This window comes from Muntiacus reevesi, chromosome 18, assembly GCF_963930625.1.
Source record: "Muntiacus reevesi chromosome 18, mMunRee1.1, whole genome shotgun sequence".
NCBI lineage: Eukaryota > Metazoa > Chordata > Mammalia > Artiodactyla > Cervidae > Muntiacus > Muntiacus reevesi.
In genome coordinates, this window is record NC_089266.1 from 12,789,739 (window position 1) to 12,817,216 (window position 27,478).

A 27,478-nucleotide genomic window follows, 5' to 3' on the forward strand; every position below is an offset into this window, starting at 1 on the left:
AAAGATTCCCGACACCTGTCGGCGGTCACGGGGAAACTCAGCGCGCGTGCGCGGGGAAGGAGGCGCGGCCGGCCCGGAGTCTTGTGCTCCGCCCTCGCCCGCCCCAGTCCCCTGGGCCCTGCCCCACCTGGGCTCGGCACGGCCTCCGCGCGCACTCTTTTGGTGGCCGGCGCGTTCCGTAGCGGGGCCCGGCGTGCAAGGTCGGAGTTCGTGGGGGTGGAGCTGGCGTTATTGCCGCCTTCTCAGCCTCAGGCGTCTTTAGCGTCCCGTGCCCATCGCCGCGTGCCCAGTGTCCCAAGCCCCGAGTCCCACGGCCTGCACCCCGCGCGCGGGCGTAGTCCGGCTGCCGAAGATGGCCCTGAGCGAGGAGCCGGCCGCGGGCGCCGCTGAGGACCCTGCGGAGGACCCGGTGGAGGACCCGGTGGAGGATGCGGCGGAGGACGCGGCTCTGGCCTGCGGCGCCGCCCTCGAGTCGTTTGGCGAGAGCGCGGAGACGCGGGAGCTGCTCGGCCGTCTGCCGGCGGTGCTCGCTGACCGCTCGGCCCGGGAGGGCGCCCTGGAGCGATTTCGGGGTGCGCACGGGTCGGAGGAGGGGAACAGCGTGCAGGGTGTGCAAGTCTCCTTTCTTGCGGCCCCAGACACGGGCGTGCCTAAGTGGTGGAGGGCAGTGGGCCTTCACCGTCACGAGTAGGGATGGTGGAGCTCCCCTTAATGAGGTATTTCCTAGTCCTTGTCCCCATCCTGTCCTGGGACCACCGCAAAGCGCAGTTCCTCCGAGACAGCTGTGTGAACGGGGCAGTGGGAGCAGGAGAGGCCCAACAAGCAGGGACGGGCGGGGGCCCCCACCCAGAGCCTTTCCCTCAGCGCCCGTGGCTCTCCCAAGACCGTGCTTGCAGCCCAGTTCAGTAGCGGGGCTACGGGCAGCGCAAGATGCTTAGTCAGACTAGGTTCTCCAGGTTTAGACAGACCCTTGCCGTTGTCTATAATGGGTAACTTACAAACGATTCCTTAAGATCCCGTGGTTAGATAACTGTGTAGGTTTTTGTGATTAAGTAAAACCGTCCTTGGGGACCTTTCTAGCTATAGGAATTTCCACATGATTTTGCCTTGGTGGACTCGTGATAACAATTTTTAACTTCAGGAAGGGCAATGTGGCCGGCTGAGTAGGAGCATTCCCTTGAGCAACTCCTCCCCGGGTTCGAATCCCGCTCTGCTACTTGGGCTGTTTGCTTGATTGTGCCCGTTTCTCTGGCTGTCTGCTTGGGTTAGCACTGAAAATACTTTGGGCACAGAACTGTCCTGAGGGTGAGGTGAAAATCCAGGGAGCAGTGAAAGCCGCCTTTCCCATTCACAGGTAGTGGTCAGATGTGGAGGTGTGTGAGGCTCATGAGAACTGCCATAGGCCAGGTGGGCGTGGGATCTGATAGCAACGGTGCTAGCTGCTGGGAGGAGGGAGTAGAAACCAGGCTGCCTGGGATTAAGAAGGCCACAGTATGAGGGGTCTTGGAGGGCACGTGGCTTGATGTGTGTGACAGAGGGAGAATGGAAGGTGTGTGTCCTAATGGAGGGGAGAACTCAGCTTGGCTCTCAGCAGGCAGTGAGGGGAGGAAGGAGTGAGGACCTGAGAGGAAGGTGTGTTGAGTACACAGCAGAGGCCGGGGTGGTGTGGCCCTGAGGAGGCGGGTGGAGGGGGGCAGCTCACTCCAGCTGGCCTGTGCTCTTGGGAGCTGCTTGGGAAAGCCTGTATGGGAAAACTCGAGAGTTTCCAGGGCTCATGTTAAGTCTCACGTTTTTCTTTTTAGTAATAATGGACAAATATCAGGAGCAGCCTCATCTGTTGGACCCACACCTAGGTAAGAACAGAAGCTGAGGCTTTGATCATTGACAGATACATTACAGAGGCCTTGGGACAGGTGTGTGTGCGTGGGCACGCACGTGGTTGCGCACCAGCTGAGACTATCAGGATAAACTGCCCAGGTTGTTCTTGTTAGTGCGGCCAGCAGTAGTAACACCTCCTCCTGGAAGTGAGTTTGGGAAGGAGGAAGGTAGTGATAGTAACTTACATTGAGCATTGAGGGAAACATGGGGTGGTGGTTAGGTCACCAGCCCTGGGGCTGGACCGCCTGGATTTATATCCCAGCTCTGCAGCTGAGCTGCTGTATGCCTGAGTCTCCTCACCTGTGATGTGCGGTCATCAGTGCTGCCTGCCCGCGGGGCTGTGGAGATCTCAGATCCCCAGAGAGGTACCAACAGTTAGCCTCAGTGTGCACACAGGTGCCTTTGAAAAAGTGGGCTGGTGCTCTGTGTGTTGATTTTTCTTTTTTAAGTAACCAGCAGGTTTTGTGGAAGGTAAGCATTCTGAACTCTCCGCTATCTTGGGCAGAATACATACATTTCATGCCTGTTTGGCTGGGTGGGGATGGAGGGCATGGGTCCATAGTCTCTCATCCAGTTATGCCAAGTCTTTGTCTGAGTTTCTTTCGCAGGAGCCTTTTTTGCCTTGGAAAGTTTTTAGAGCTTGATATTTTAGGAGGGTATGACTCACTCTTGGCCTTTTTTTTTGTTTGTTTTCTTAAGTGTTTTTATTAAAATTTTTTTAAAATTGGAGGATAATTGCTTTGTAAAGTTGTGTTAGTTTCTGCTGTACACCAACATGAATTAGCCATAAGTGTATGCATATATCCCTTTCCTCTTGAGCCTCCGTCTCACCTTGCCTCCCCCCATCCCACCTCTCCAGGTCATCACAGAGCGCCAGGCTGGGTTCCTTGTATTACACAGCAGCATGCTGCTAGCTGTCTGTTTTACACATGGTAATATATATATGTCAGTGCTCCTGTCTAAATTTGCCCCACCCTCCCCTTCCCCCTCTGTGTCTACGATTCCATTCTCTTCTTATGTTAGGCATTAACTGGACAATTTTACGCTAAAGACTTGCATCTTTTGGTACAGGGGACTTTGCTTCTGGTGTGTTTTTGATCGCATCTCTGCTCGGCCTCCTCCTGGTGTGCCTGTGAACTGGGTATTGAATTTCCAGGAGTGATCCTATGGGTCCCTAAGCCTTTTCCTTTATAGTTCTACCTTCAGATCTTTGTTTTTGCACAAAGAAGATGTTCTTGAATTATTTTGACAGTCATTTTTACTAGAGTGCTTGTCCTTGGTTGGGTGTATTTCACAGTTGTCTTACTGGTCAGGTTTTCCTCCCTGGGGAGCACATGCCCGGCTGCTGTGTCCCGTGGCCCCACGGGGAGGGTCCTGTAGTGGTCTTCCTAACCCAGAATTCCCTTTTGAGTCAGGCACCGAGGCTGGCTTCCAGCTCTAAGCCCTTCAACCTACTGTCTTTGGGATACCTCCGTCCAGGAGAGCTTTGTGTGATGATGGAATGTTCAAGATCTGTGCTGTCTGTCTGGTAAGGTCGCCACTAGGTACATGTGGCTATTGAGCACTTGAAATATGGCTCATATGTCTGAGGAACTGAATTTTGTCTTATTTCATCTTATTTTTTTGTTTTCTTCTTGGAATTTTAAAATTTGATTTAAGTTTAATAAAAAACCCCAGATGTGGCCAGTGGCGATTGTATTCTCCACTCTCGAGTAAGCCTTTAGTCTTCTGCCTGGATTGGCACAGGGCTGTGGTCTGGAGACCTTGGACCACTCCTCCTGTTTTCAGCCCCACCTCCGTTCTGTCCTGGGCCGTCCCTGGCACCTCAAGCCGCTGGCCTCAAGCTGAGGCACAGGAGCCGCTGCTGTACTTTCTTTCCCTGGGTGGCTCAGTTACAGCGTGCTGTCTGAGATCTCCTGGCTACTGTTTCTTCTCCTCTTCTCCTTTTCCTTGTGGATTTATTTCTCTTTGTTGATTTACTGGAGTTTGGAGGGGGCGTTGCTCAGGGGACCACTGGAGTCAACGGCTTTCACCATCCTCTGTTCATGGTGAGGGTTGTGTTGTCTGAGTCTCTCTGAGCCAAGCCCTGGCTGCTCTCTAACTGGTCCCTAGGTTCTCCCTTTACTTCTGGGGTCAGCTTTTCCTTGTAATTTGATCTTTTTGTCTTGCTGGTTCTGCCTGTGTTTCAGACCAAATGGATGCAGACAAGGGCTCCTCTGCTTCTGTTGTAAGTTGGAGCTTTTTCGTCTGGGCTTTTCCTAAATGGGATTCTGATAGGCAGCTCCTTGTGAGGCAGTATGATGAGTTGTCTTAAAATCTGTCATCTGACTTTGAGTTGGTAGAGAATTCTCTATCACATCGAGGATGTTCCAGATGCCAGAATTGAAGGCCTTTATCTAGGGCACTCCTGTGTCCTCTGGAGAGCCCTTTGTTTAAGGGTTGGCTTGGGGCTTGGTCCCAGTGGAGAGAGTCTGGGGCTGCAGTTATTGTAGACCCTTCCCCACCTTGGGCTGCACCGTGCCGCCTGAGTTTGGGCTCTCCTTGGTTCTGCATGTGGGCATCTATAAAGTGGGCTTCTCCGCCTGTTTAATTTGGAGCTGGCTTTTTCCCAGAAGTCTTTACATCTGCTCTGTCCCCATTTTTGCCATTGGTCAGGACTTTCGTTTTGTGCCACTGTGCTTTTATTTTACTCGCTCTTAGGAGAAAGAGAAAGCAAATGTGTGTGGACTCCTGTTTTGTCCAGTTTTGTACTCTTCCAGGTAGCCTAAACATCCTTAACGCACCTCTGCACAATTTGGAGTTGCAGGAAGTGGAAGCGCTTTTGATTTGTTGTTGTTGTTCAGTCCTCTCCAACTCTTTGCGACCCCCATGGACTGAAGCATGGGGGCACACCAGGCTTCCCTGTCCTTCACTGTCTCCTGGAGTTTGCTCAGAGTCATGTCCATCGAGTCGGTGATGCCATCCAACCATCTCATCCCTTTTGCCCCCTGCTCCTCCTGCCCTCAGTCTTTCCCAGCATCAGGGTCTTTTCCAGTGAGTCAGCTCTTCGCACCAGGTGGCCAAAATATTGGAGCTTCAGCTTCAGCATCAGTCCTTCTAATGAATATCCAGGGTTGGTTTCCTTTAGCATTAACTGGCTTGATCAGTCAGTTTGGGCTTTTGATACTTAACTTCAAATTCAACTTACGTTTTCAATAGTATGTATCATTGCCAAGATGAGATTTGAATATTTGAAATCTTTACCAACATAAAGTTATCTATTAAAGGCATCATGTGCTTTTATTTTGCATTTTGTTTCCTAGTGAGGACGAATTTTTTTTTTTAACATTTATTATTACATTTGCACAATACTTTTCCCCTTTGTGAACTGTCCGTTCATACTCATTTAATGTATTTACCTTGTTCTAAATGATTTTTAATGATTCAGCGTAATCATCACAATAACTTCATAATACCTACAGAAGGTCACTATTTTTAAAACTTTGGGGGTATAGCCAGTTAACAACTTGTGATAGTTCCAGGTGCACTACAGAGCAAGGCAGCCATGTATATAAAGTGTATCCATTCTCCCCCAAACTCCCCTCCCATTCAGGCTGTGACATCACATCGAACAGCACAGCGTTCCCTGTGTTTGTACAGTAGCTTCTTTTTGGTTATCCATCTTCGTTTTAGACCCTTCGGTCTTAACCTGCATCCCCTGTATTCAAGGCAGATTCTTAACCACTGGGCCACCAGGAAAGTCCTGGTTGTTCATCTTAAGTATGGCAGTGTGTACATGATATCTCAAGCTCCCTAACTATCCCTTCCCCCTACCCTTCCCTCCCTGGTAACAGTAAGTTCCTTCTCTAAGTCTGGGAGTCTGTTTCTGTTTTGTAAATAATTTCATTTGTATCATTTCTTTTTAGATTCCGCATACAAGGGATATCATATGTTTCTGTTTCTCGGACTGACTTCACTCAGTATGATAATCTCTAGGTCCATCCATATTTCAGCAGATGGCATTATTTTGTCCTTTTTTATGATATGTCTAGTAACTTTTGAGTGGCTGATTGACATTGTGATTTTTATGTTGGTTGGTTTTAAGGTTTTTGTCTTTAAAGAGTGAAGTTTGGCCAACAGCTTAGTTAATTGCATATCATGTATATCCTTTCAATCCTTTTTAAGTTAGGGCAGATATAGCTTTTTCTCTAGTTTTTTTCTAATTTAGTCTTACTACTAAGTAAAGAATTTTCTGGAATGTCTGCTGGTTTCTCTGGGTCTTCAAGAAGGACTCTGCACTCTGGCCTGATGGAGTCTGAATGTCAGCCCTGTATGGGCTATGGGAACTCTGCCTTAGAGCTTCTTGGCAGTTCTTACCTAGCCTCGTGGACTCTTAACCACTGTGCATGTGAAGATTCAGCCAAAGGTTTGAGGGGACCTTTCAGACTTTCAGAGCTTGTTTTCTGCTTAGCTTCTTCTAACATGTTGCCCTGCAAATTTCAGCTAAAGCAGCCTCTGCTCTGCTTGAGTCCCCCTTCTCTACAGTGGGTTCTAAAAGTTATTTTCTAGTGGACGGGCTGGGCAGCTGTGGAGTCCAGTTGGTTGGTTACAAGGTGTTGTCATCCTACTGCCTGAAAATACTGAGTTGGCCAAGCAGTGCATTTGGTTTTTTCCATAAGTGGTTTCTTGTGATACTACAGTCCTCCGCTCTACCAGCTGAGCTATCGAAGGGTGCGTCATAAGTGGGCTCTTGTAATGCTCGGTTGTCTTTAACTTCATTTGAAACAATTTTGTTAGGTTATATTGTGACAGCTGTCATATCAGCATGCATTTAAAAAAAATTTTATCAAAATTGGTGTTTTTATGTAGCCATTTTAATAATGAAGATGGAAGAAGAAAAGCAACGTTTTTGGCATATTATGCTTAATTATTTCAAGAAAGGTACATGGTGGAAATAAAAACAAAGGTTTGGGTAGTGTATGGAGAAGGGACTGTGACTGATCTGTCAGAAATGGTTTGTGAAGTCTCATGCTGGAGATTTCTCACTGGACAGTGCTCTTGGTCAGGTAGACTGGTTGAAGTTGAGAGCAATCAAACTGAGACATTGAGAACAATCAACGTTATACCATGTGGGAGATAGCTGACATACTCAAAACATCCAAATCAAGTGTTGAAAATCATTTGCATTTATTTTCTTATATCATTAAATAATCTACAATATTGGGAAAAAAATCATTTGCACCAGCTTGGTTATGTAATTGCTTTGTTTGGGTTCCACATAAGCTGCGGAGAAACTTTCTTGACCATATTTCTGCATGTGATACTCTACTGAAACATAATGAAATTGTTCTGTTTTTAAAAACAAATTGTGACGGGCAGTGAAGTGGATGCTGTACAGTAATGTGGAGCAAGAGAGATTATGGGGTGAGTGAACTTGGATGGACCACACCAAGGCTGGTCTTCATCCAAAGGAGGTGATGCTGTATTTATGGTGGAACTGGAAGGAAGTCCTCTCTTAATGAGCTTCTTCTGGAAAACCAAACAATTAATTCCAATAAGTACTGCTCCCAGTTAGACCTCCTGAAAGCAGCATTGGATGAAAAGCATCTGGAATTAGCCCACAGAAAACACAATCTTCCATCGGGATAACGCAAGGTTGCATGTTTCTTTGATGATCTGGCAAAAACTGTTATAGCTTCGCTGGGATGTTCTAATGCAGCCGCCATATTCAAGAGACACTGCACCTTTTTCTTGAAAAAAAATTTATTTTTGACTTGTGCTGGGTCTTTGTTGCTGTGCAGGCTTTTCTCTAGTTGTGGTGCGTGGGCTTCTCATTGCAGTGGCTTCTGTTGTTGGGGAGCGTGGGCTCTAGGGTGCATGGGCTTCAGTAGTTGTGGATCTTGGCTTGAGAGCACAGGCTCAGTAGTTGTGGCATACTTGCTTAGTTGCTCTGTGGATTGTGAGGTCTTCCTGGGTCAGAGATCAAACCGGTGTCGCCTGCATTGGCAGTCAGATTCTTTACTGCTGAGGTTCCAGGGAAGCCTCAACATTGCACCTTTGGATTTCTGTTTATTTCAAAGGTCTTTACAAAATTCTCCTGATGGAAAAGATTTTAATTCCCTGGAAGGCTGTAAAAGGCACCTGGAACAGTTCTTTGCTCCAGAAGATAGATTTTCTGTGTTTTGGGAAGATGGAATTATGAAGTTGCCTGAAACATGGCAAAGTGTAGTGGAACAAAATGGTGAATGTGTTACTCAATAAAATCCTTGGTGACAATGAAAAATATGTCTTTTATTTTTACTTGAAAACCAAAGGAACTTTTTGGCCAACCCAGTACAATTGTTGGGTTGTCTAATTGGTGGTGGTGGTAAGGTAGTTCCAAATAAATTATTCTTTATAACTGGAAGTGGAAATCCTTTTAATCCTTTTTCTTCTGTCTTATTATGTTTAGAACCGAATTGTTCTAAACATAGTAGTTGTTGAGGTGTCTTCTGTAAAGCATGGTATTAGATATTGATTTGAGACAGAGTAATAATAAAAAATATTTTCCCTGCATTTAAAAAGCAGGAATGAATGTTATATTAACTGTATTCCCCTTTTAGAAACTGAAGGTGGAACTTTTTCTTTTGCTCTGTTGACACTTGGATTATAGAGATTTACTAATATTAAACTTTTATGATATTTCTAAGTAGCTCTTTTTCCTTTGGGCATTTTGTTTTAGTGTCATGTTAATAGTTAATTTAATAGCAAATATTTTGCATTTGTTTTTCCTTAGAATGGATGCTGAACTTGTTGTTGGAATTTGTGCAAGATAAGACATCTCCGGCAGACCTTGTACATCTGGCTTTTAAATTTCTTTACATCATCTCCAAGGTAATATTTAGATAGCACATTGTAGCTGACAAAACACTTTCTTGATATACTTGGTCCAGAGGTACCTTCCAAAATGTTATCTGGAAAGATGGTTCTCACACAAAAGTTGTGGGTTTCATCGTTTCTCTTTTTACCATTTGCTGGGGATCAGATGTTAGTGACTCGGGATCCTTTGGCTGCAACAGCGCTTTTCAGCATTGTTTTCAGCGTCTTGCACTTGAATGGATCAGGCATCAGCTAGCCAGAAAGGGAGGGAGAGGATATATGTACACATACATACATGTATATATATGTGAGTGAGAAAAGTTTCCTATGAGGAGAAAGCAAACAAAGTTGGAAGCAGAAATGCTTCTCAGCGGTGAATGTGCAGATGGCTTTCCGGGGATCTCGTAGGATGCAGATTCCGAGTTAAGTGGGTCTGGGATGAGGCCTGATACTCTGCATTCTTGCAGGCTCCCAGGAGAGGTGTGTGCTGGCCTGTAGACCTGTCATGGGAGAGACTCGGCCCTCTCGGCTGGGGCTTTGCCTCTGTGGGGCCTGCCGTGTGGTAGAGAGAGGCCTGCGTGCACACTCCTTGCCCTCGGTTGGTTGAGTGCAGGGTCTCCTGAAGGTGTAGTGCCGCGTTTCACAGAAGCCTTAATGAATTTGGGACCTTTTGGGTTCTCGAGGACTTATTCCTCATAATCAAGGTAGAAGCAAAACTTGTTAGTATGTAACATACCTGTATGTCTGATGAGCCAAGATTGGTTGGTCAAATTGGGACAGAACGTGTTTCTGAAATAATTTATTTATTTTTTATTTTATTTTATTTTTTTCTGAAGTGATTTAAATGATTTAAGAAGTAAAGGTGGCTTTCTTATTATTTAGTCTTACTGAGTTGTATCACTGTAATATGTAATTTTCTTTGGTCATTGGGTGGCATAGGTGGTGGTTTTTGATAATAGAGAAGTAATCTTGCTACTTTCTGTATTTGCTAATTATACAATTCAGTATCTTTTTATTTGATAGGTTCGAGGATATAAAACATTTCTTCGTTTATTTCCACATGAAGTGGCTGATGTGCACCCTGTTTTAGACATGTTTACAAATCAGAATCCTAAAGACCATGAAGTAAGTGTCCCTTTCCTTCCCCCACCCCCTGCTGATTCCTTGGTTTGCCTGCTTCTATACTGGTAGGTTCCTTTTCTGTTTCCTTCAATTTTATCTTGTGTTATTTTGTGTCATTCCCTCTTTTTTCATTTGTTCCTTTGATTTTCTCTTTTTATGTATGTTGCTTTAAATTATTTTCTTTTCAAAATGTCTTTTATAAAGAAAACTATACCTGAATATGGTGTGATGATACCTATGTTATTATCCACAATTTTTTTAACTTAAAGTAGAACTATGTTGGGGGTCCCCAAGACCACCCCAAGTTTAGTGATTCCCTAGGACCACTACAAGAATTGGCATCTAGTTATCCTCATGGCTTTGACTCACTCCAACAAAATCAGCAGAGGGAGAAGGCATTTGGGGTCAAGTCCAGAGGAAACCAGGCGTGAGCTTCCAGAGTCTTCTCTCCATTGGGTCACCCCAGGCACTTGTGATTTCCCACAGCACCAAGCTGTGAGAACACGAGGTGTCCAACAGGAAGGTCACAGGGCCAGCACCCACGATTTCTATGAGGCTGGTCATGCGGGTACTCTGTCAGGCACATACTAAACCACAGAAGGCGAGCAGGTGTTCGGCACGAGCCACATGGTGTGTGCCAACGGTCTGGGCACAGTGGCCCTCGTCAGTTAGGACGCAGTGGGAGTGTTCCCCCCGTTCAGGCTCCCAGGTGGCTGCCGAGGGCCAGCCTTGCAGCTGTGTGCGCAGCAGAGTTCTTGGGCGCAGGACTCTCAGAAGGGCACGTGCGTTGTAACTTCAGACTCAGGAAGTCCTCTTGCTGTGTATGTGGCCTGCTCGCCTCTGTTTCTCTTGCCTCTGATAGGGAGTCTGGAGCCAAAGCGGAATCTTGTTTTGTTGACTCCTCTGTGACAAGAAGTTGAGAATTTTTTTCTTTCCTCTTAAAGTCTTCTGTTTTTTTATCTTTTACTCTGTTTTCCATTTTTCTTGAAATGCTGATTGCATGCTGAAGGGTGCCAGGGATAAGAAGCCGTTAACACTGACATGTTAATGATTTTTGTTCATTTTGCTGTTTTTCTTGCCTACCAAGGTAGCAGCCAGGCTGCGTGCCAGAGGTTGTGTGGTAGTGCATTGTGTGTGTGGAGTCCTGGGTGGGCGCTGAGCAGGAGGGGCTGTGGGACCGCGTGGATGCCCTCCACACAGGAATCCTGTCGCTTTATCTTGGCCCCATAGACCTGGGAGACCCGCTACATGCTGCTTCTCTGGCTCTCTGTGACCTGCCTGATCCCGTTTGATTTTTCCCGCCTCGACGGAAACCTCCTCTCTCAGCCCGGGCAAGAGCGAGCGTCCACCATGGACCGTATCCTCCAGGTAGCAGAGGTGAGTGTGGCCCTGCGGTAATGAGCCGCTGACTAGTGTCTTTCTCGTGCCATCCTGCCGCTGGGACTTAACTAGGTACACTTGTGACGCTTGGATATTTCTTCAGCTGTTGTCACTCTCTTTCAGTGAGGTGGAATTCTATTTCATGACTTAACATGAAACTGATAATTTTTATAGGGATCAGGCTGAATTATTTTAGCAAATCTCATTTCTCTGTAGATAATACAGATACTCTGATGATAGTAAAAAAGGGGTTTCGGGGGCAGTGATAAGAGAAATTAAAGGTCCATTTAAAATTTAATTTTTAATTTTTAGCACTGTGTAAGTAATACATGATCATCATAGGAAAATCAGAAAGTAAAGCAGAAAAAATATTAAAGTGAAATCTCTCAACTACTAGTGTTGAGAGATAACAACGTGTATTTTTTTTTTCTTCAAGGTTTTCCTGATGCATGCATTATGTGTGTAGATATAGGTTTTTGTATATTCTGCTGTGGAAAATATTACCCTAAACTTAAATGACTTAACACAGCCCACATTCTTCATCTCACAGTTTCTGTGAATCAGGAAATCTGGCCGTGGCCTTGCTGGGCCCTCTCTCAAGGTCTCCCCAGGCTGCGGACTGAGCCCACCTGGGACGGGTCCGCTTCCAAGCTCTCATGGTTGTTGGCAGGAGTCAGATCTTGAGGGTGTTGGTTGAGGGCTTCAGTGCTTTGCTGGCTGTTTGCCATGCAGCGCCCACCCCTTCCCCCCCAAACAATGGCGACTTACCCTGTGAAAACCAGCACGGGGCAGGGTCTGTAGGAAGTGACATCCTACCTCCTGCCAAATTCTCTTGGTTAGAAGCAAGTCATGGCGTGGGCACTGGTGGGCAGGACCAAGGTCCATCTTAGAACTCGCCCACCACACTTAAACTAAGCTGCTCTGGGTGCCTGCTCTGCACCAGACATTCTTCAAAGAGGCTTTTCATCCTGCTTACTGAGACAATTCACTGTTTTTATCCTCATTTTACTGAGGAGGTAACATGTGTGAAAAATATGTGACTCGGCCAGCTCTCTTCCTCACACGTGGTGGATCCAAATTTGAATACAGGGGTTTGGCTCCCAGCCACCTTTGTGGTGCTCCGTGTGGCCCACGCGTACAGGGGCCCCTGGTGTCCTGCTGCTCTGGGACCTGCTTTTCCCCGGAGCAGTTTGGTCTGAATGTCTCACGTCAGTAAGTAGACATCTCCCTCAGAGTCGTTAGGGGAAAAGGTGCACCACTGTATCCTTATTTCTGAAATATGAATAGTCTTTTCTAGATGGGTGGTTTGTTTCTAGCTAGAAACTAGTAATCAGCTGAGTTTGATTACCCTCTGGGTGCTTGTCTCCTAAGTGGGATTGCCCGAGGAGAGGCCCAGTTTCTAAAGATTTCTCCTTCAGGAAAAAAGGTCATTTAAATATATCATTTGGTAAGCAGTTGAGAATTGGAAACCTCAGAAACGTCTGAGTCCCTGTGTTAAAGTGCAGCCTTCCTGTGTTTGAGCAGGGCTTCCCAGCTCTTCTGAACGCCGTGGTGCTGGCGGGCCCCAGGCCTGTCCATGTGCACTCTGGGTAGCAACACACATGCTTCATTTTTCAGCCACATTTTCAAATGTACGTTTCAAGGAGTGTGGCCACATGCTGCGTGCAGATTGGGCCCTCCCCTGCGGGTGAGCGTATGTGTGGCAGCTGCAGCCCTGAGCCCACATTCATGAGTGGTTCATGCAGCTTCCGAGTCTGGCCTCTGCCCCTGAGCCTGCACTTTTGCGGATCTGCTGGGTGTGGGAGCAGGTGGCTGGGTGGGCCCTGATGTTTGCATCGTGTGGTAACGCCGCCTGTCCTTTTACCCTTCCCTCTAGTCCTACCTGGTCGTCAGCGACAAGGCCCGAGACGCAGCTGCTGTCCTTGTGTCCAAGTAAGTGCTTTCTGAGACTCTTCGCGGTCTGTGACCTGTGTCTCTGTGGTCATCAGAGAGGACACTCGGTTGAGAGGCCTGGGGAATCTTTGCTGTCCTGAGGACTTGGCTGCTTTCCCTGAGGGAACCCAGCACTGGGAAAGGGAACCTGAACCTGATGTGACCACCGTCCTTGCTGGTTAGGGGCTCAGGGTTATCCGATGCCAGGTTAGTGGCTCGTGGGCCCATCAGGGGAGTGCAGATTTTGAACAGGTGTAGCACTTTTGTGGGGCCAGACCTCTCCTTTAGGGGGGTGTCACTTAAAAGAGCCTTTGGAAGTCATTTAGCAGTCCACACTGTGGTTTGTGGACATCATGGGCTGTGATTGCATCATTATGGCTGGGGATAAAAATCCCCAAACATTGCATGTTAACTAAAAACAGTCTGCCTGAAGCAGGCAAAGATGGATTTTTCTGATGAACTGAGTAAGACGACCCAGGCAGCAGGGCCTGAAGTCTCAAAAAAAAAAAAAAAAAGGTGCCAAAGATGGGTATGAAAACTGAGTAGACTTGTTTCATGGAATATGAGAATGGAAGAAAGCAGTTTTTATAAATCTTTTGCATGATGTGATTTAAAGTATGTGTAGAGTGTAAATGAGTTAAAAAATTGGACTTTTATCTCCCCTCCATGTTTATGAAAGTTGAAAACTGGCTGTAAGAGCTTTTGGATGTCTTGATTGTGGCAACACTTCAGGGTAACCCTGTCCTGTGTGTGTAGCCATGATCTTGTGCAAGGTGGGAAGAGACATGCTTGATTTATGGGGCATTTAGGGGCATTGAAGGAAATATTTGTGTAAGTACTTTAAGTAAGTAAGTATTTGTGTAAGTAAACCATTGGGCAGAGCCTGAATTCAACAAGAGGTTGATTTTAGGAGTGAAGATGTCTGATACATGTCTGATACACCTTTGCTGGGTGAGGAGAAAGTCACCAACAGAGCTTTCTCATGGTTTTAACAAGGAATGAAAACGCATGCGTTTCTTTCTAACTGTGAAAGTAATCATGTGTGTTTTGGAAGATAAAAAAAAGTGCAAAATAAGACTCGCATGTACTGTCATCCCCAGAGACGTAACTGCTGGGGCTTTTGTTCTCCCCTGCTGGTGGGCGTGTCGATCCCTGGCACGTGGGTGCATTTGCAGGTTTGTTCCAGGTGCCGGCAGGCCGGCCTGGAGCTTTGGTCAGTCTTCCAGACGCGATGGAGGTGTGATGTATTCTTTCTCCAGTCCTGCTGCATGAGTAGACCTTTTGTTAGTAAAATTAGCACCGCCTCAGACACTCAAAATAAAACTTCATACTCTTTTGATTGGCTCTATTTTTTCCTTCCAGGTTTGTTAAGATATATATATATAATTGACATATGGCACTGTACAAGTTTAAGGCTTACGGCATGGAGACTTGACTTACATAAATCATAAGATGATTATTGCAGTAGGCTTAGTGAACAGGTATCAATCATCTCACATAGATACAAAATTAAAGATACAGAAAAAAATTTTTTTTTCCCTGTGATGGCTCTTTCCTTGTGATGACTTTGGATTTACTTTTTTCTTTTAATTGAATGAAAGACTCGTCATATTCTGTAGTGCTTTCCAGTTTTCAGAAGTTTGATGCACGTAATTTCATATAATCTCATAACTCCTTTTTTCCCTACTCCTTTATTGCCGCCCCCCCCCCAGGATTTACTCTGAACAACTTTCATATGTGACACTTATCAGTGTTAATTACATTTATCATGTTACATGTCACATCTGCAGTACTTATTCATCTTATAGCTGGAAATTTTTGACTGCCCTTCTCCAGCTCCCCTCCCTGACCCCTTTCTCTGACAACCATAGGTCTGACCTCTTTTTCTGTGAGATTGTTTGATTTCTGATAATTCTGGGGGATGAATTCCTAGAAGAGGAATGAACATTCTAGGGGTTTTAAATGCAGCTACTGGAAAGGTTGATCAAGTTGAAAGTCTCCTTTTTCCCAGTATTTATCAACATAGCATGTGATCTTACAAATGTTTGCTAAATTTGTTAAATGAGACGTCATGTCTTTATCATCAGCAGTGCTGATTTGGTAGCGTTCTTTGTTAAAGGAGACGTCATGTCTTTTTATCAGCAGTGCTGATTTGGTAGCGTTGTGCTGAGCCTGACCTGGTGGAGTACGGCACCTGTGGGACGAAACCCTAAACCCTTCTCTCGGTGGCATCTCTCGGTGGCAGGTGTCCTCCAGGAGGGTGGTAGCCAGAGGCCCCTGGTGGCCTGTGCGCTGCTGACTGGCTGCTCCTGCGCCATCTAGTGGTTGGACAAGCTGGCGTTTGTGAGGTTGAGGCCAGGTTGTTAGCTCATTAAAAGAGCTCCAGCTGATTTTGCTAGGGTGTAGGTGCACCCAGTTTCCTTTAGCCTTAGAAAGGGCAGATGACCTCAGGTCTAGAGCCTAGGTAACCCTACCTCACAGGTGGGTTCTGACTCGCCTGTTTCTCAGTCTTTTTTGGTGAGCTGTTACAGTGAGACCCTGGGTGTGAAGAGTAGTCACATGTGGCCTTTGTCCCCGCTGGCGTCTGTTTTCTGGTGTCTCATGAGGGAGCTGCCTGTCATACCCTTCAGCTTTGAATGCTTCCTCTTACCATGTGTAGTTTATTTGCAGCTGCATCTGTTTGCTTTCATTAACAAGAACCTTTAAACATGGGCTGCACGTTCTGTAACTTTGTTAAATATGCCAAGACATTTGAGTATGAATGTTACTTTATAGAAACTTGTGGATGGAAAAATATGTCTTTATTCTTCCTGATTATATTAGTTTTAAAAAGCAGATGTTTTTATCTAGCTATGAAATCAATGTGTGTTCCATGTGGAAAAGTTGGAACATAGAAAATTAGGAAAACCCTACCCATTTATAATTGTAACACACAATACATGTGTTGTATTTTTTTGTTTTGTCTTTCTGTGCTGTCACTGTATGGAATTTGCGTAGCACAATCTCATGAATTAACATTTGTTCTTTCACTTAATTTCACATTACGACTGATTAAATGGCCTCTTTATATTCCACTGTTTTTACTCTAACCAGCTTCCTCACGTCTTCCTCTTATCAGTAATGATGTAATGACTAACTTTGGATGTAAACCTATTTTGATATTTGGGATTATTTTCTTAAGATAGTCCCCTAGAGGTGGCCACAGGACACAAGGATGTTGTTGAATCTGTGCACCAGTGACTCTTGGGAGCAAGTTTTCAAAACCCCTGCCACGACAGGCAGCCTTACGCACAACCCTGCTGCCCCAGTTGGATTGTGCATTGTTTTATTTATTACTCATGTTTAGATTGTATTTCACTGATCGCTGGTGAGTTTCAACACATTAATCTTATTTCAGACATTTTATGTCCTGTGTTGTAATCTGATTTCTAATATCTGTGGGTGTCTTGGGGCTTTTTTTCTGCTAGTGTGCGCTTTCTCTGTGAAGGATGTTAGCTCAAGGAGGGTGTGATATTTTCTCCAGGTGGTCGGTAACCTTTTTTTAAAATTTATTTATTTAAGATTGTGCTGGGTCTGTGTTGCTGCGTGGGCTTTCTCCAGCTGTCGTGAGCGGGGACTACTCTCTAGTTGCCCTGTGTAGGCTTCTCGTTGCAGTGGCTTCTCTTGTTGTGGAGCACAGGCGCTCGGGCTTCAGTAGCTGCAGCCCCTGGGCTCAGCAGCTGCGGCTCCCGGGCTCTGGAGCACAGGCTTAGTCGCTCCATGGCGTGTGGGGTCTTGCTGTGCCAGGGATTGAACCCGCTCCTGCTTTGGCAGCCGGATTCTTTACCACTGAGCCCCCTGGGAAGCCCAGATGGTAGCCTTTTACTTCTTCTTTGGACTGAAGTTTTTAATTCTAAAGTCAACATGGTAACTGTTTTCCTTTATTTATTTTTTACTTTTATGCTTAAAGACTTACCCTCATAAGAGATTTTACAAAGAATGATATTTTTCTTATTTCCCCTTGCTATTCTTTGGAACTCTGCATTCCAAGGTGAAAGGTAGAGGAGAAAAGGAAGACGTTCCCACCTGAACGCAGAATTCCAAAGAATAGCAAGGGGAGATAAGAAAGCCTTCCTCAGCGATCAATGCAAAGAAATAGAGAAAAACAATAGAATGGGAAAGACTAGAGAGCTTTTCAAGAAAATTAGAGATACCAAAGAAGCATTTCATGCAAAGATGGGCACAATAAAGGACAGAAGTGGTATGGACCTAACAGAAGCAAAAAGATACTAAGAAGAGATGGCAAGAATACACAGAAGAACGATACAAAAAAGATCTTCATGACCCACATAACCACAGTGGTGTGAATCACTCACCTAGAGCCAGACATCCTGGAATGCGAAGTCAAGTGGGCCTTAGGAAGCATTACTATGAACAAAGGTAGCAGAGGTGATGGAATCCCAGCTGAGCTATTTCAAATCCTAAAAGATGATGCTGTGAAAGTGCTGCACTCAGTATGCCAGCAAATTTGGAAAACTCAGCAGTGGCCACAGGACTGGAAAAGGGCAGTTTTCATTCCAATCCCAAAGAAAGGCAATCCGAAAGAATGCTCAAACTACTGCACAATTGCACTCATCTCACACGCTAGCACAGTAATGCTCAAAATTCTCCAAGCTAAGCTTCAACAGTATGTGAACCGAGAACTTCCAGATGTTCAAGCTGGACTTAGAAAAGGCAGGGGAACCAGAGATCAAATTGCCAACATCCGTTAGATCATAGAAAAAGCAAGAGTATTCCAGAAAAACATCTACTTCTGTTTCATTGATTATGCTAAAACCTTTGGCTGTGTGGATCACAACAAACTGTGGAAAATTCTTAAAAGAGACGGGAATACCAGATCCTCATACCTGCCTCCTGAGAAACCTGTCTGCGGGTCAAGAAGCAACAGTTAGAACCGGACATGGAGCAACAGACTGGTTCCAGATTGAGAAAGGAGTGTCAAGGCTGTATATTGTCATGCTCCTTCTTTAACTTATATGCAGAGTACATCATGTGAAATGCCAGGCTGGATGAAACTCAAGTTGAAATCAAGATTGCCAGGAGAAATATCAATAACCTGCAATAATCAGTATGCAGATGACACCACCCTTATGGCAGAAAGTGAAGAGGAGCTGAAGAGCCTCTTGATAAAAGTGAAAGAGGAAAAAAAAAAAAAAGTGAAAGAGGAGAGTGAAAAAGCTGGCTTAAAACTCAGCATTCAGAGAACTAACATCATGGCATCTGATGGGGAAACAGTGGAAACAGTGAGAGACTATTTTCTTGGGCTCCAAAATCACTGCAGATGGTGACTGCAGCCATGAAATTAAAAGACGCTTTCTCCTTGGAAGAAAAGCTATGACAAACCTAGACAGCATAGAGACATTACTGACAAAGGTCCATTTAGCCAAAGCTGTGGTTTTTCCTTCCAGTAGTATGTGTGGATGTGAGAGTTGGACCATAAAAGAAGCTGAGCTCAAAAGAATTGATGCTTTTGAACTGTGGTGTTGGAGAAGACTCTTGAGTCCCTTGGACTGCAAGGAGATCCAACTAGTCCATCCTAAAGGAAATCAGTCCTGAATGTTCATTGGAAGGACTGATGGTGAAGTTCCAATATTTTGGCCACCTGATGCGAAGAACTGACTCATTTGTGAAGACCCTTATGCTGGGAAAGGTTGAAGGCAGGAGAAGGCGACGACAGGATGAGATGGTTGGATGGCATCACTGACTCGATGGAGATGAGTTTGAGCAAACTCAGGGAGTTGGTGATGGACAGGGAAGCCTGGCGTGCTGCAGTCCATGGGGTCACAAAGAGTAGGACATGACTGAGTGACTGAACTGACTGATATTTTTCTAGCTTTTTATTGTTTCATATGGAATTATTAATCCATTTGGAATTTCTTTTGTCATAGGGTATATAATAGATTTTTTTCCCTCTGTAACTAAATTCAGCATTTTATGAACATCTCACTTTTCCTTTGTTTATTTAAAAATACATAGTAAGTTCTTACACAAAGTAGGGTTTGTCCCTTCACCTGTGCTGCTTCACTCTCGGGCCAGGTGCCGGGTGGTAACAGTGTCGATGAGCGGTGTGTCCATCCCACCAGTGTTCTGCACTTAGTCCCCCTGCTAGGTCTGGTCCTGTTGTTAAAAGGTTTTGCTGCTCACTCTGTGGAGCTTACCTTCAACACTCACGTGTGTTTTCTGGGCTCCACATTGACAGTGGACGTAATTTGTGATGTAAGTTTTCCTAAAAAGTAAGGAAGCCTAGGATTCAGAGATCTTTCAGTGTTTGCAGAAAAGTCTTTTTTTGGGCGTTACATCTGTGGTGTAGTTTTCCATTTTTGCTTATCTGTACTTGAGGACCTCTGCTGCCAATGTCACATTTTTAGTAAGAAAAAAAAAAATCTCCTTGCTTAAACCTTTCAGAGGAGCCCTGGGTGTTTTACTGTGAGTTGGCAACTCCCCTTGTGTGGTTTGCCCAGGAATGGAAGTCAGCCACTTCAGGATGCACCCAGAACTTTGGGCTCCTGCTGACTCCACAGGTGAGCGGGTGGAGGGAGCAGGGTGTGGGACCCCGAGCGGCTGGCGCCGTGACTTGTGTCTCTGAGTAGGGCTTTGGGTCCCGGCCCTGTGGGCCACTCTGTGCCTGCACCCTTGCCTGTCCCGAGGGCTGCCCCGCTGCGGGTGCTGTGCCTGCCCACGTGGTGTGATGCGTGCCAGCTGGAGTTGTGTGGTGCTTGCCGGCTGGCTGTTGTCTTCAGCCTGTGGGCTGATCAGACGTCAGGCTGAGGATCAAATCGCTATGGGTGTGGCCTTCATCCTATCTGCACCCTCCCCCCATCAAAGGGCTTTAAACAAGGCCAAGGACATTGAGATGGGTATATATCACCAGTTATCCATTTTAGGTGATCCCCCTGAAGTGCAGATTTTGTGAACTTTCTGGCCCCTTTTCCCAGACCCACCAAAACAAGACGTCTGAGGGTATGGCATGTTAGTTTTCCTGGGTAACCAGCATCCTAAAGTTTGGTAAATCCTTGGTGACCACGTCTCTGGGTGTGCGCCCTGTTGGGGGTGGCGGAAGACAGAAATGGCAGCTTTGTTTTTTTTGACCCAGAGACCTTCCATGTGGTTGCAGTGTAATTCTAGCGCTGGGTGGTGGTGGCTGAGAGAAGGGGGGGCTGTGGGGGGCGGTGGGGGGCTTCCGGTCAGGATGAGAGGCTCCTGCAGGGTGCAGAGGACGGTGCTGGGCTTGCCAAATGCTGCTCCCGGGGCAAGTGTGACCTGGCGTGTTTCCGTGGTATTGGTGCCCAGACACTCACGCCCTGTGAGTGCCTGCCCCTGGCAGAGTGAGCAGTCCTCACAGGTCACCTCCCTGATGCTGTCCCTGGGCCTCCCATCCTCCCCTCAACTCTTTCCTTCTTGTTGGCCTGCTTCCTGTGTTTCTGCCCCCAGGCTGCAGGCTCCCATGGAGGATGGGGGCTCAGCCTCAGCCCGAGAGCCGGGGGACGGGCGTGTGCGCTGGCTGGAGAGGAGCGAATGGGGCCCAGGCTTCAGTGTGGGAGCCCAAGGGGGGCGGCCGGCCCAGACCGCGTGCTGGAGGGTGGGCGAGCGCCAGCACGTGGGGAGCACGCACCTGCGATGGGGACAGTGGGGCTGTGGACACGGCCGGCGCTCTGCGTGGGGCTGTGCAGCAGGTGGAGAGGATGGGGAAGGGGTCCTGAGGCAGGTGCGGAGTGGGAGATCGCAGGTGGCAGCGCGGAGTCTCACGGGGAAGGGATGCCAAGTCGGGCCAAGGAGTGGGCGTTGCTGGGCTTGGGTGAAGGTGGGCCTATGGTTCACGGGGCCTCGGGATGAGCGGGGTCTCGGGAGGCGGGAGCTGGGAGGGATTGTCTGTGTGAGACCCCAGAGAGGTGGTGGTGGTGGGTCAGGAAAGGGTGGCTATTGTCAGCCAGGGCCAGGTTTGAGCTGTCACTACCTGTCTGTTCCCTTCCGGCAGGTTTGTCACGCGGCCTGATGTCAAGCAGAAGAAGATGGCGAGTTTCCTGGACTGGAGCCTGTACACTTTGGCCCGCTCCTCCTTCCAGACCATTGAGGGGGTCATCGCCATGGATGGGACGCTGCAGGCCCTGGTAAAATGAAAATTGCCCCTGTGGGGCTTCAGCAGTCAGTCCTTGGGATTGTGGGAATGGCAGGGACAAGCCCTATTTAATACCTTGGTTTCATTGTGAAGTGGCTGGAACACAGGAGATGTTGAATCCCGACAACATCTTTCTTTCCTCTGCTGCTTTCACTGGGCCCTGTGACCCAGGGCTGGCCCTGTGCTGTTAGCGATGGGCTTTCTGCCCAGGTGAAGGGGATGGACTGGTGATGCTGTGCGTCGCCGCCAGGGGGCACTGGTGCCTGCAGAGCTGAGCCAGAGCCAGAGGCAAGGGGCGGGCAGGGGAGTGTCCTCGGGCTTCCTGCTGCTTAGGCTTGTTGCAGAGGAAAATGGTCAGAACCAGCGTGAAGGAAATAAGGCAGGTTTTGGAATTTGTTCTTGTTCAGATGCTCTGGGTGTTTGTAATCACTGCACCAAGTGCAGACTGGACCTGTACCCTTTCCTGGCTGCCTGCTTTGCTTGTCTGGTGGTACTTTTCTAGTATAGATGGGGAGGAAAGGTTAGTTTAAATTCTTTGGGGCGGGGGAGGCTGCCACACCTGAAGTTCTGGGGTCACGGCTCCCCTCCCTGGGCCCTGTGGTCCTGGCAGTGGACGAGTTTGTCCTTGTCTCTGAAGCTGGAGGGCCCAGGGCCCGCTTAGAGGAGAGCAGGGTGTTTTGGGCTGTGTTTAAATGGGGGCATCTGTGCCATGACTCAGTGTGATGTCATCTTCTTGGGTGTCGTCCCATCTTCTTTCTTTGGTGGTGGCAGGTTCTGACGGGGTGTAGGAGGCGAGAGGGCCTGGGGAAAGTGGGGCTGATGGCGTGATGGCCCGGGGCAGAGGGACAGGAGGTGGGGGAAGCAGAAGACAGCACTCTGCCCTGCCTCCTCCGCTCCTAGAATGTTCTCTCATCTGTGTCTTTTCATTCACAATATCTTCAGGAAGGACTGTCATTTAAATGATGAGACTATCTCAAGACATTTAAAAAAAAGACCAGAAACCTTGTAAAATAAAACCTGTCCTGAATTCCTGTAGTCTGTTGAGGTGATGTCTGTTTTTTCATGTGTCCTTTCATTTTGTAAATAAATGTGATATGTTGTTACAATGGTTTTTAAAAAGTTGAGATATAATTTGCATAATACACCCTTTAAAGTGTGTGAGTTCAATGATTATTTTCTTACATGCACAAGATACAACTGTCACCATTGTCTGATTCCAGAATACTCTGGTCACCCCAGAAGGAAACCCCCACACATGAGCAGTGCCTCCTCATCACCCCCCCAGCACCCCCAGTTCCTGGCAACTAGTGACCTACTTTCCTCTCTCTGGATTTGCTTATCAAGGACATTTCCTACAAGTGGAATCGTATACAGTGTGACCTTTTGAATCTGGCTTCTTTAGCGTCATGTTTCCACAGGACTTCCATGTTGTAGCCTGTCAGTGCCTCCTTCCCTCTTAATACTCCACTGTAGTTACTCAGAATTCTGAGATACTCTGAATAAGCCTGATCTGAAAGCTTGTGTGTAAGATTTTGTTTAAGCATATATTTTCAACTTCCTTGTTACAATAGTAGCAATAGATTTTTTTTTTAAGTGTAACAATTTAAATATATTTCCTGTTTCTGAGGTCTTCTAGAAATTTTTTATGGCATACCCACCTGTCATATTGGTGAAACATGGGTATCAGTCTGTGGCTGCAGGCAACTCTCGTTCCAGCTGCGTGTGTGGGGAGGTGCGTCAGGAGGACTTTATTGCTTTGTTGGGAGTCAGTGCTGGGGGAGGCTGGCCGATTACGGTGCTGAGTGTGGAGTAGAGGGGAGGGAGTGGTCTAGTCACCGGGCTCTTGCTGTGGGGTTCCTGGGTGGGCATGTGTAGGGCATCGAGCCCTGGTGAAGAATGGGTGAATAGGGCTGAGATGGTTTATTTGAAGGTTTGAGTGTAAGTGGATTCTTAGTTTTTTTGTGTGAGTCACATTGAGAAGTCTTAGGTCATAGAGAAACAAGGGTCTGACGAACGCTGCTGAGCCTGTCAGTCCACTTGGGCCTGCAGGGTAGACCCGTCTAGACATGGGTGCCGTTTCCTGACTCACTTTTGTCCTGCTTTAGACCTCTCCCTTGACAGGCTCCTGGGGTCTCCTGGCAGTGCCTCCTGGCCTAGAAGCCACCCCTCCTGAGGCCGTTGGCGCATTCAGGTCAGGGCACCTGGGCGGTGGGTGCCTCCACTGTGGGGCTGGAGCCAGCGGTGACCACCCCTGGGGCCTGCAGCTGGTGGGGCCTCCGTGTCCGTCGCCCAAAACTGGTGGCGGTGGGCTTTTGTGCTTAGGCCACCAGCGAGTGGTCCTGTGGCCTCCTCCAACTCAAGACCTCGGGGTGCTGGGGCCTCTTGGCTTGAGAAGGTCGTGGGGTCACATTCTGCCCAGTTTCTGCTGTGGCTGGGCCCAGGGGTCCTTTTTAAAAAAAAAAACATTTTTGATCCTCTCACTGCTTGTTTCTAGGTTGTTGCCGAGTTCTGCTCCTTCTCCACACGTTGGCGTTGTGGAGGGCCCTCCTGCCGGCCCCTTCACCGGCCACGAGTGGGGAAGGGCTTTATACCGGGTGGCCTTCCCGTTTTACACTCAGCAGGAGTGAAGGCCTGTTTTGTCTTCCTCCTGAGGAGTAAAGTGGTTTTCTCAAAGCCTTAGCAAAGTTGAACCCCATGTCCCTGCCCCAGTGTTGGCCCAGAGGAGGAAGCCCTGTGGGCTGAGGTGCTTTGGCAGCCACACCCCAGTGCTTTCTGGGGAGATGTGCCCTCGGCGAGGGTATTACCTGCTTCGAGAGTCCTGCCAGGGGAGGTGGCCCTCCTATGCTCCCGGGGGCAGGCCCATCTCTTTTGGAACCTTAGAAGCCCAGTGGTTCCTCTGGAGAAAGAAGAAAAAGAAATACCCTAGGGTGTCTCTGGAGTCATGTACCTTCTCTCCTTTCCTTCCTTTTGAAGGAGAAATTTGGTCTAATTGCTGCTGCCGCCGCCCGCCCAGGCAGGAGGAAGCAGTGTTGGAGCTGAGCTCTGCCGGGCAGGAGCGGTTTCGCCATGAGCTCGTCAGACCTGAACGGGGAGGCTTGGCGCGCGCTGTGCATGATGAAACCTGCAGGCGTGCTGCGCCTCAGGATTCCGTCTGCCTCTCTTTGATGCACTTGGCTTCACTCTGTCCACCTGCTCATTAGTGTGGGTTAGGCGAAACAGGTGGACTCGTAACAAGTACTGTCGAAACTGGGGCTTGATTTTTATTTCCCTTGAAGCATATTCCTCTTGCAGCGGTGATTTTCTTTTTTCTTTTTTTTTTTTTTTTAACTTTTGGGGGAGGGAAACAAGTGTCCAGCAGCTTCATGTCTTTGGAAGGCCCCTTAATTCTAGCTCTTTGAAACACCCTTTGGTTTAGGCCCTCTTTAAGCATTAGGGTTAGTGGAAATCTAGAAAATTCCAGGGAAGGAAGCACAGTATTAACAACGGGGGCTGCTGGCCGTCTGGACTTGCTACGCTCTGCTCCCGCCGGCGCGTGTGGCGTGCTCGCCCTGGCCCTGCAGGTTGGAGGTTCACGGACGGACGGGGGGCGCTCTGTGCGCCCCGCCCTGCCACTCCGTGACCCCCGCCCAGGCTGGACAGTCTGCCAGCCTCGGGGGTGTGTCCCCCCTTCACAGTGAGGCTGCTTCTATCCGTTCTATCACTGTCACAAGTACACCTTGTTAAAGGGTGAAGCGGTGACAAACAACATGCAAAACCGGGGAAGTGAAGGGGCAGGATGTGAAGAGAAGGCGCTGGCTCACACAGGACCTCTCTGCTGGGGATGTGACGCCTGTCCTCTCGGTTCTTTGGAAATAGCACCCTGTGGTTTCCTTTAAGGTGTTTGACCAGAGGACAGATGAACCTGCTTGGGTTTTCTAGTCATGGCACTTGCCTGGAGCAAGGTTCTGGGTGGAGGAACATGGGGTAGGAGTCCTTTGAACGTGGCCATTTTCAGGGTGTGCACGTTTATGTAAGGTTCGTGCGCTGTTGTTGGATTCAGCAGAAATAAGGCACCTTGGGTTTCCTCGTGTGTCTGCGATGTGGAGCAGCCAACGCCGAGGCCGCTCTCATCTCACGTGACTCATTGTTTTCTGCGCGGCGGGCGGCCCAGTGCACAGGTCTTGTTAGAACACGCACGGTGTGAGGCTGGCCTCCGTTCCCCGGCGGCCTGGTTTGTACACCTGCTGTGTGATGGGGTGACGTGTCCTGCAGGACAGGTGCGCCCTCGCCGGCGGCCCAGCCTGGGCCCACGCTTGCAGGGGAAGGGACTCGGCTATCGCAGCGCCCCTGACCCTTGGATGAGAGACAGACAGAGCGCGCTGTGCCCTGTGGGAGACAGACGCAGCCTGTCTGCCCGTGTCCCTCTGCCCAGGCAGTGATGCCCGCCTCGAAGCCCCCACCCACCCGGCTGCCTGGCCACCCTCCCCTGCCCTCCAGCGCACTCTGTGTGTGCCTGAGTCTCCCCTGACCTCCGTCCCTGGTTTCTGTCCTCGCTCCCAGGGCCCTGACTCTGCTCACCTCTGGTGCTTAAGGCTCCACAGCTCAGGGCAAGGTCTGTCGTGCTGAGGCTTTGCCCTCCTCCTGCCCGAGTTCTGAGTGCGGCCCTGCAGCAGAGGAGGGTGCCGGCCGGTGCTCTCTGTGCCCTCCCAGGCCAAGTCCAGTGCTGAGCCCCACGGCGGGGACATGGCGCGATGTGTCTCCCCGGCCCTCCTTTACTGGCCCAGTGCTCACTGGGCCACGCTGGCCACCCCCACGTGCCCCCCCATTCTCCACCCAGGTCCTCGCCTCGAGCGCGGGTGTCTGCCTGCTGCTGCCCTCCCTCCATTCAGCGGCTGGCCCCGTCTTGAGGGTCCCTCCGGGCAGGGGCGCTGCCTCTGGGTGTTCTGCGTCCCGTGCTAATTTCTGCTGCCCACTGGTCTGCCCCGTCAAAGCCCTTCGGTGCAGTAGGCTCAGCCCTGCCCGTCTGGTCCCAGGCGAGGCTCTTCTTCCCCTTTCTCCTTGTGTCTCCTCTTGTCTCACTTCTGCACATAATCCTGTCTTCCTGCTGGGCTCGGCTCCTGAGCTCGGCCCCTGCCCCTTCCTGCGTCCTAGCCAGCTCTGCCTGGGACTGTTCTCTGGGGATCACAGCTGCCTCCTCTGACCTCTGCTCTGGGAGCTGGGCAAGCTCTATGTTGATAGTTTCTCAGTTTCTGGGATAGGAACTGTGCATTTTGTATCCTTTGTCATGCGTTAGGCAAGTAGGACGTGCAGTCAGTATTCTTGGTACTCGTCAGTCAATTGAGAGTCTGTTTTCGTCTGAAGAATCTTCAGCAGTAAAGTCATTGGTCCTAGTGAGGCCCATTTGGGAGGGATCGGAAGTCCGCTGGTCTGGCTCTGCCTCCAAGACTGCTCCTCCTGGTCTTTCCCATCTTCGGGGTTTATCCTCCCAGTGTGGAGGTCGAGGTGCAGCAGCATCTTTACTGCTCTTCAGATTGATTGGGATCCTTTTAAGAGAAGAGCTTTGGGCTTTTTTAGCCTCATGGTGTTTGAAACTGGTGTACTGGGGTGGTGGGAAGCCTGCCTGTGCCCGTACCTTTGTGTGGTTGCTCGTGGTTTGTGGTGTCTGACCAGGCTTCATCGGGGTGGCCGGGTCAGGTGAGAGCCACCCGAACGGCTTCCCAGTCATCTGCCCCCTGCCCGGAAAAGCTGGGCCCCTCGCGTAGTGAGACCAGAGGTTGCCCACGTGCTCGGGTCTGGGGAGCGGTTGTTTCAGTGGCAACACCTGAATGCACCTTGCTGTTAGGGTCCTGCCCTGTCCGTGTTCTGTTCGGAACGGTTGAGAAAGCTCGGCGGCTAATAAGGTGGTAGAACGCGTCGTCACAAGCAGACTGACATCTGAAGACAGGAGGGCATGTGCTCAGGTGTCCTCTGAGCTCTGGTGCCGCCTCCTCTTCCAGACGGGACTCTGGAGGCTGTGGTCAGGGGCTGGGGCGGGGCTCCATCTCCTTGCCTGTGAAGGTGTGTGTTTACTGCTGGGCTTTCACTGTTAGGGAAAGATTGAACACACAGTGGGAGGATAAAACTGGATGTGATTGTTTTGATTGTTTAAACATTTCTTTATAACTGTCAACTGTTATTTACATATTTATGTGCTTA

General features: G+C 48.6%; 1 protein-coding gene across 1 annotated transcript in view; it reads left to right on the forward strand.

Annotated features, from left to right (window-relative positions):
• The first annotated feature begins 219 nt into the window (after positions 1 to 219).
• The window catches only part of TBCD (tubulin folding cofactor D), a 145,033-nt gene continuing 117,774 nt past the window's right edge, over positions 220 to 27,478 (forward strand). The window contains exons 1-7 of the mRNA XM_065911174.1: positions 220 to 572; positions 1,803 to 1,853; positions 8,633 to 8,730; positions 9,739 to 9,840; positions 11,068 to 11,214; positions 13,094 to 13,149; positions 21,164 to 21,296. Of these exons, the coding sequence (XP_065767246.1) occupies positions 353 to 572; positions 1,803 to 1,853; positions 8,633 to 8,730; positions 9,739 to 9,840; positions 11,068 to 11,214; positions 13,094 to 13,149; positions 21,164 to 21,296 (807 nt within the window). The 5' untranslated portion in view covers positions 220 to 352. The remainder of the gene's footprint in view (positions 573 to 1,802; positions 1,854 to 8,632; positions 8,731 to 9,738; positions 9,841 to 11,067; positions 11,215 to 13,093; positions 13,150 to 21,163; positions 21,297 to 27,478) is intronic.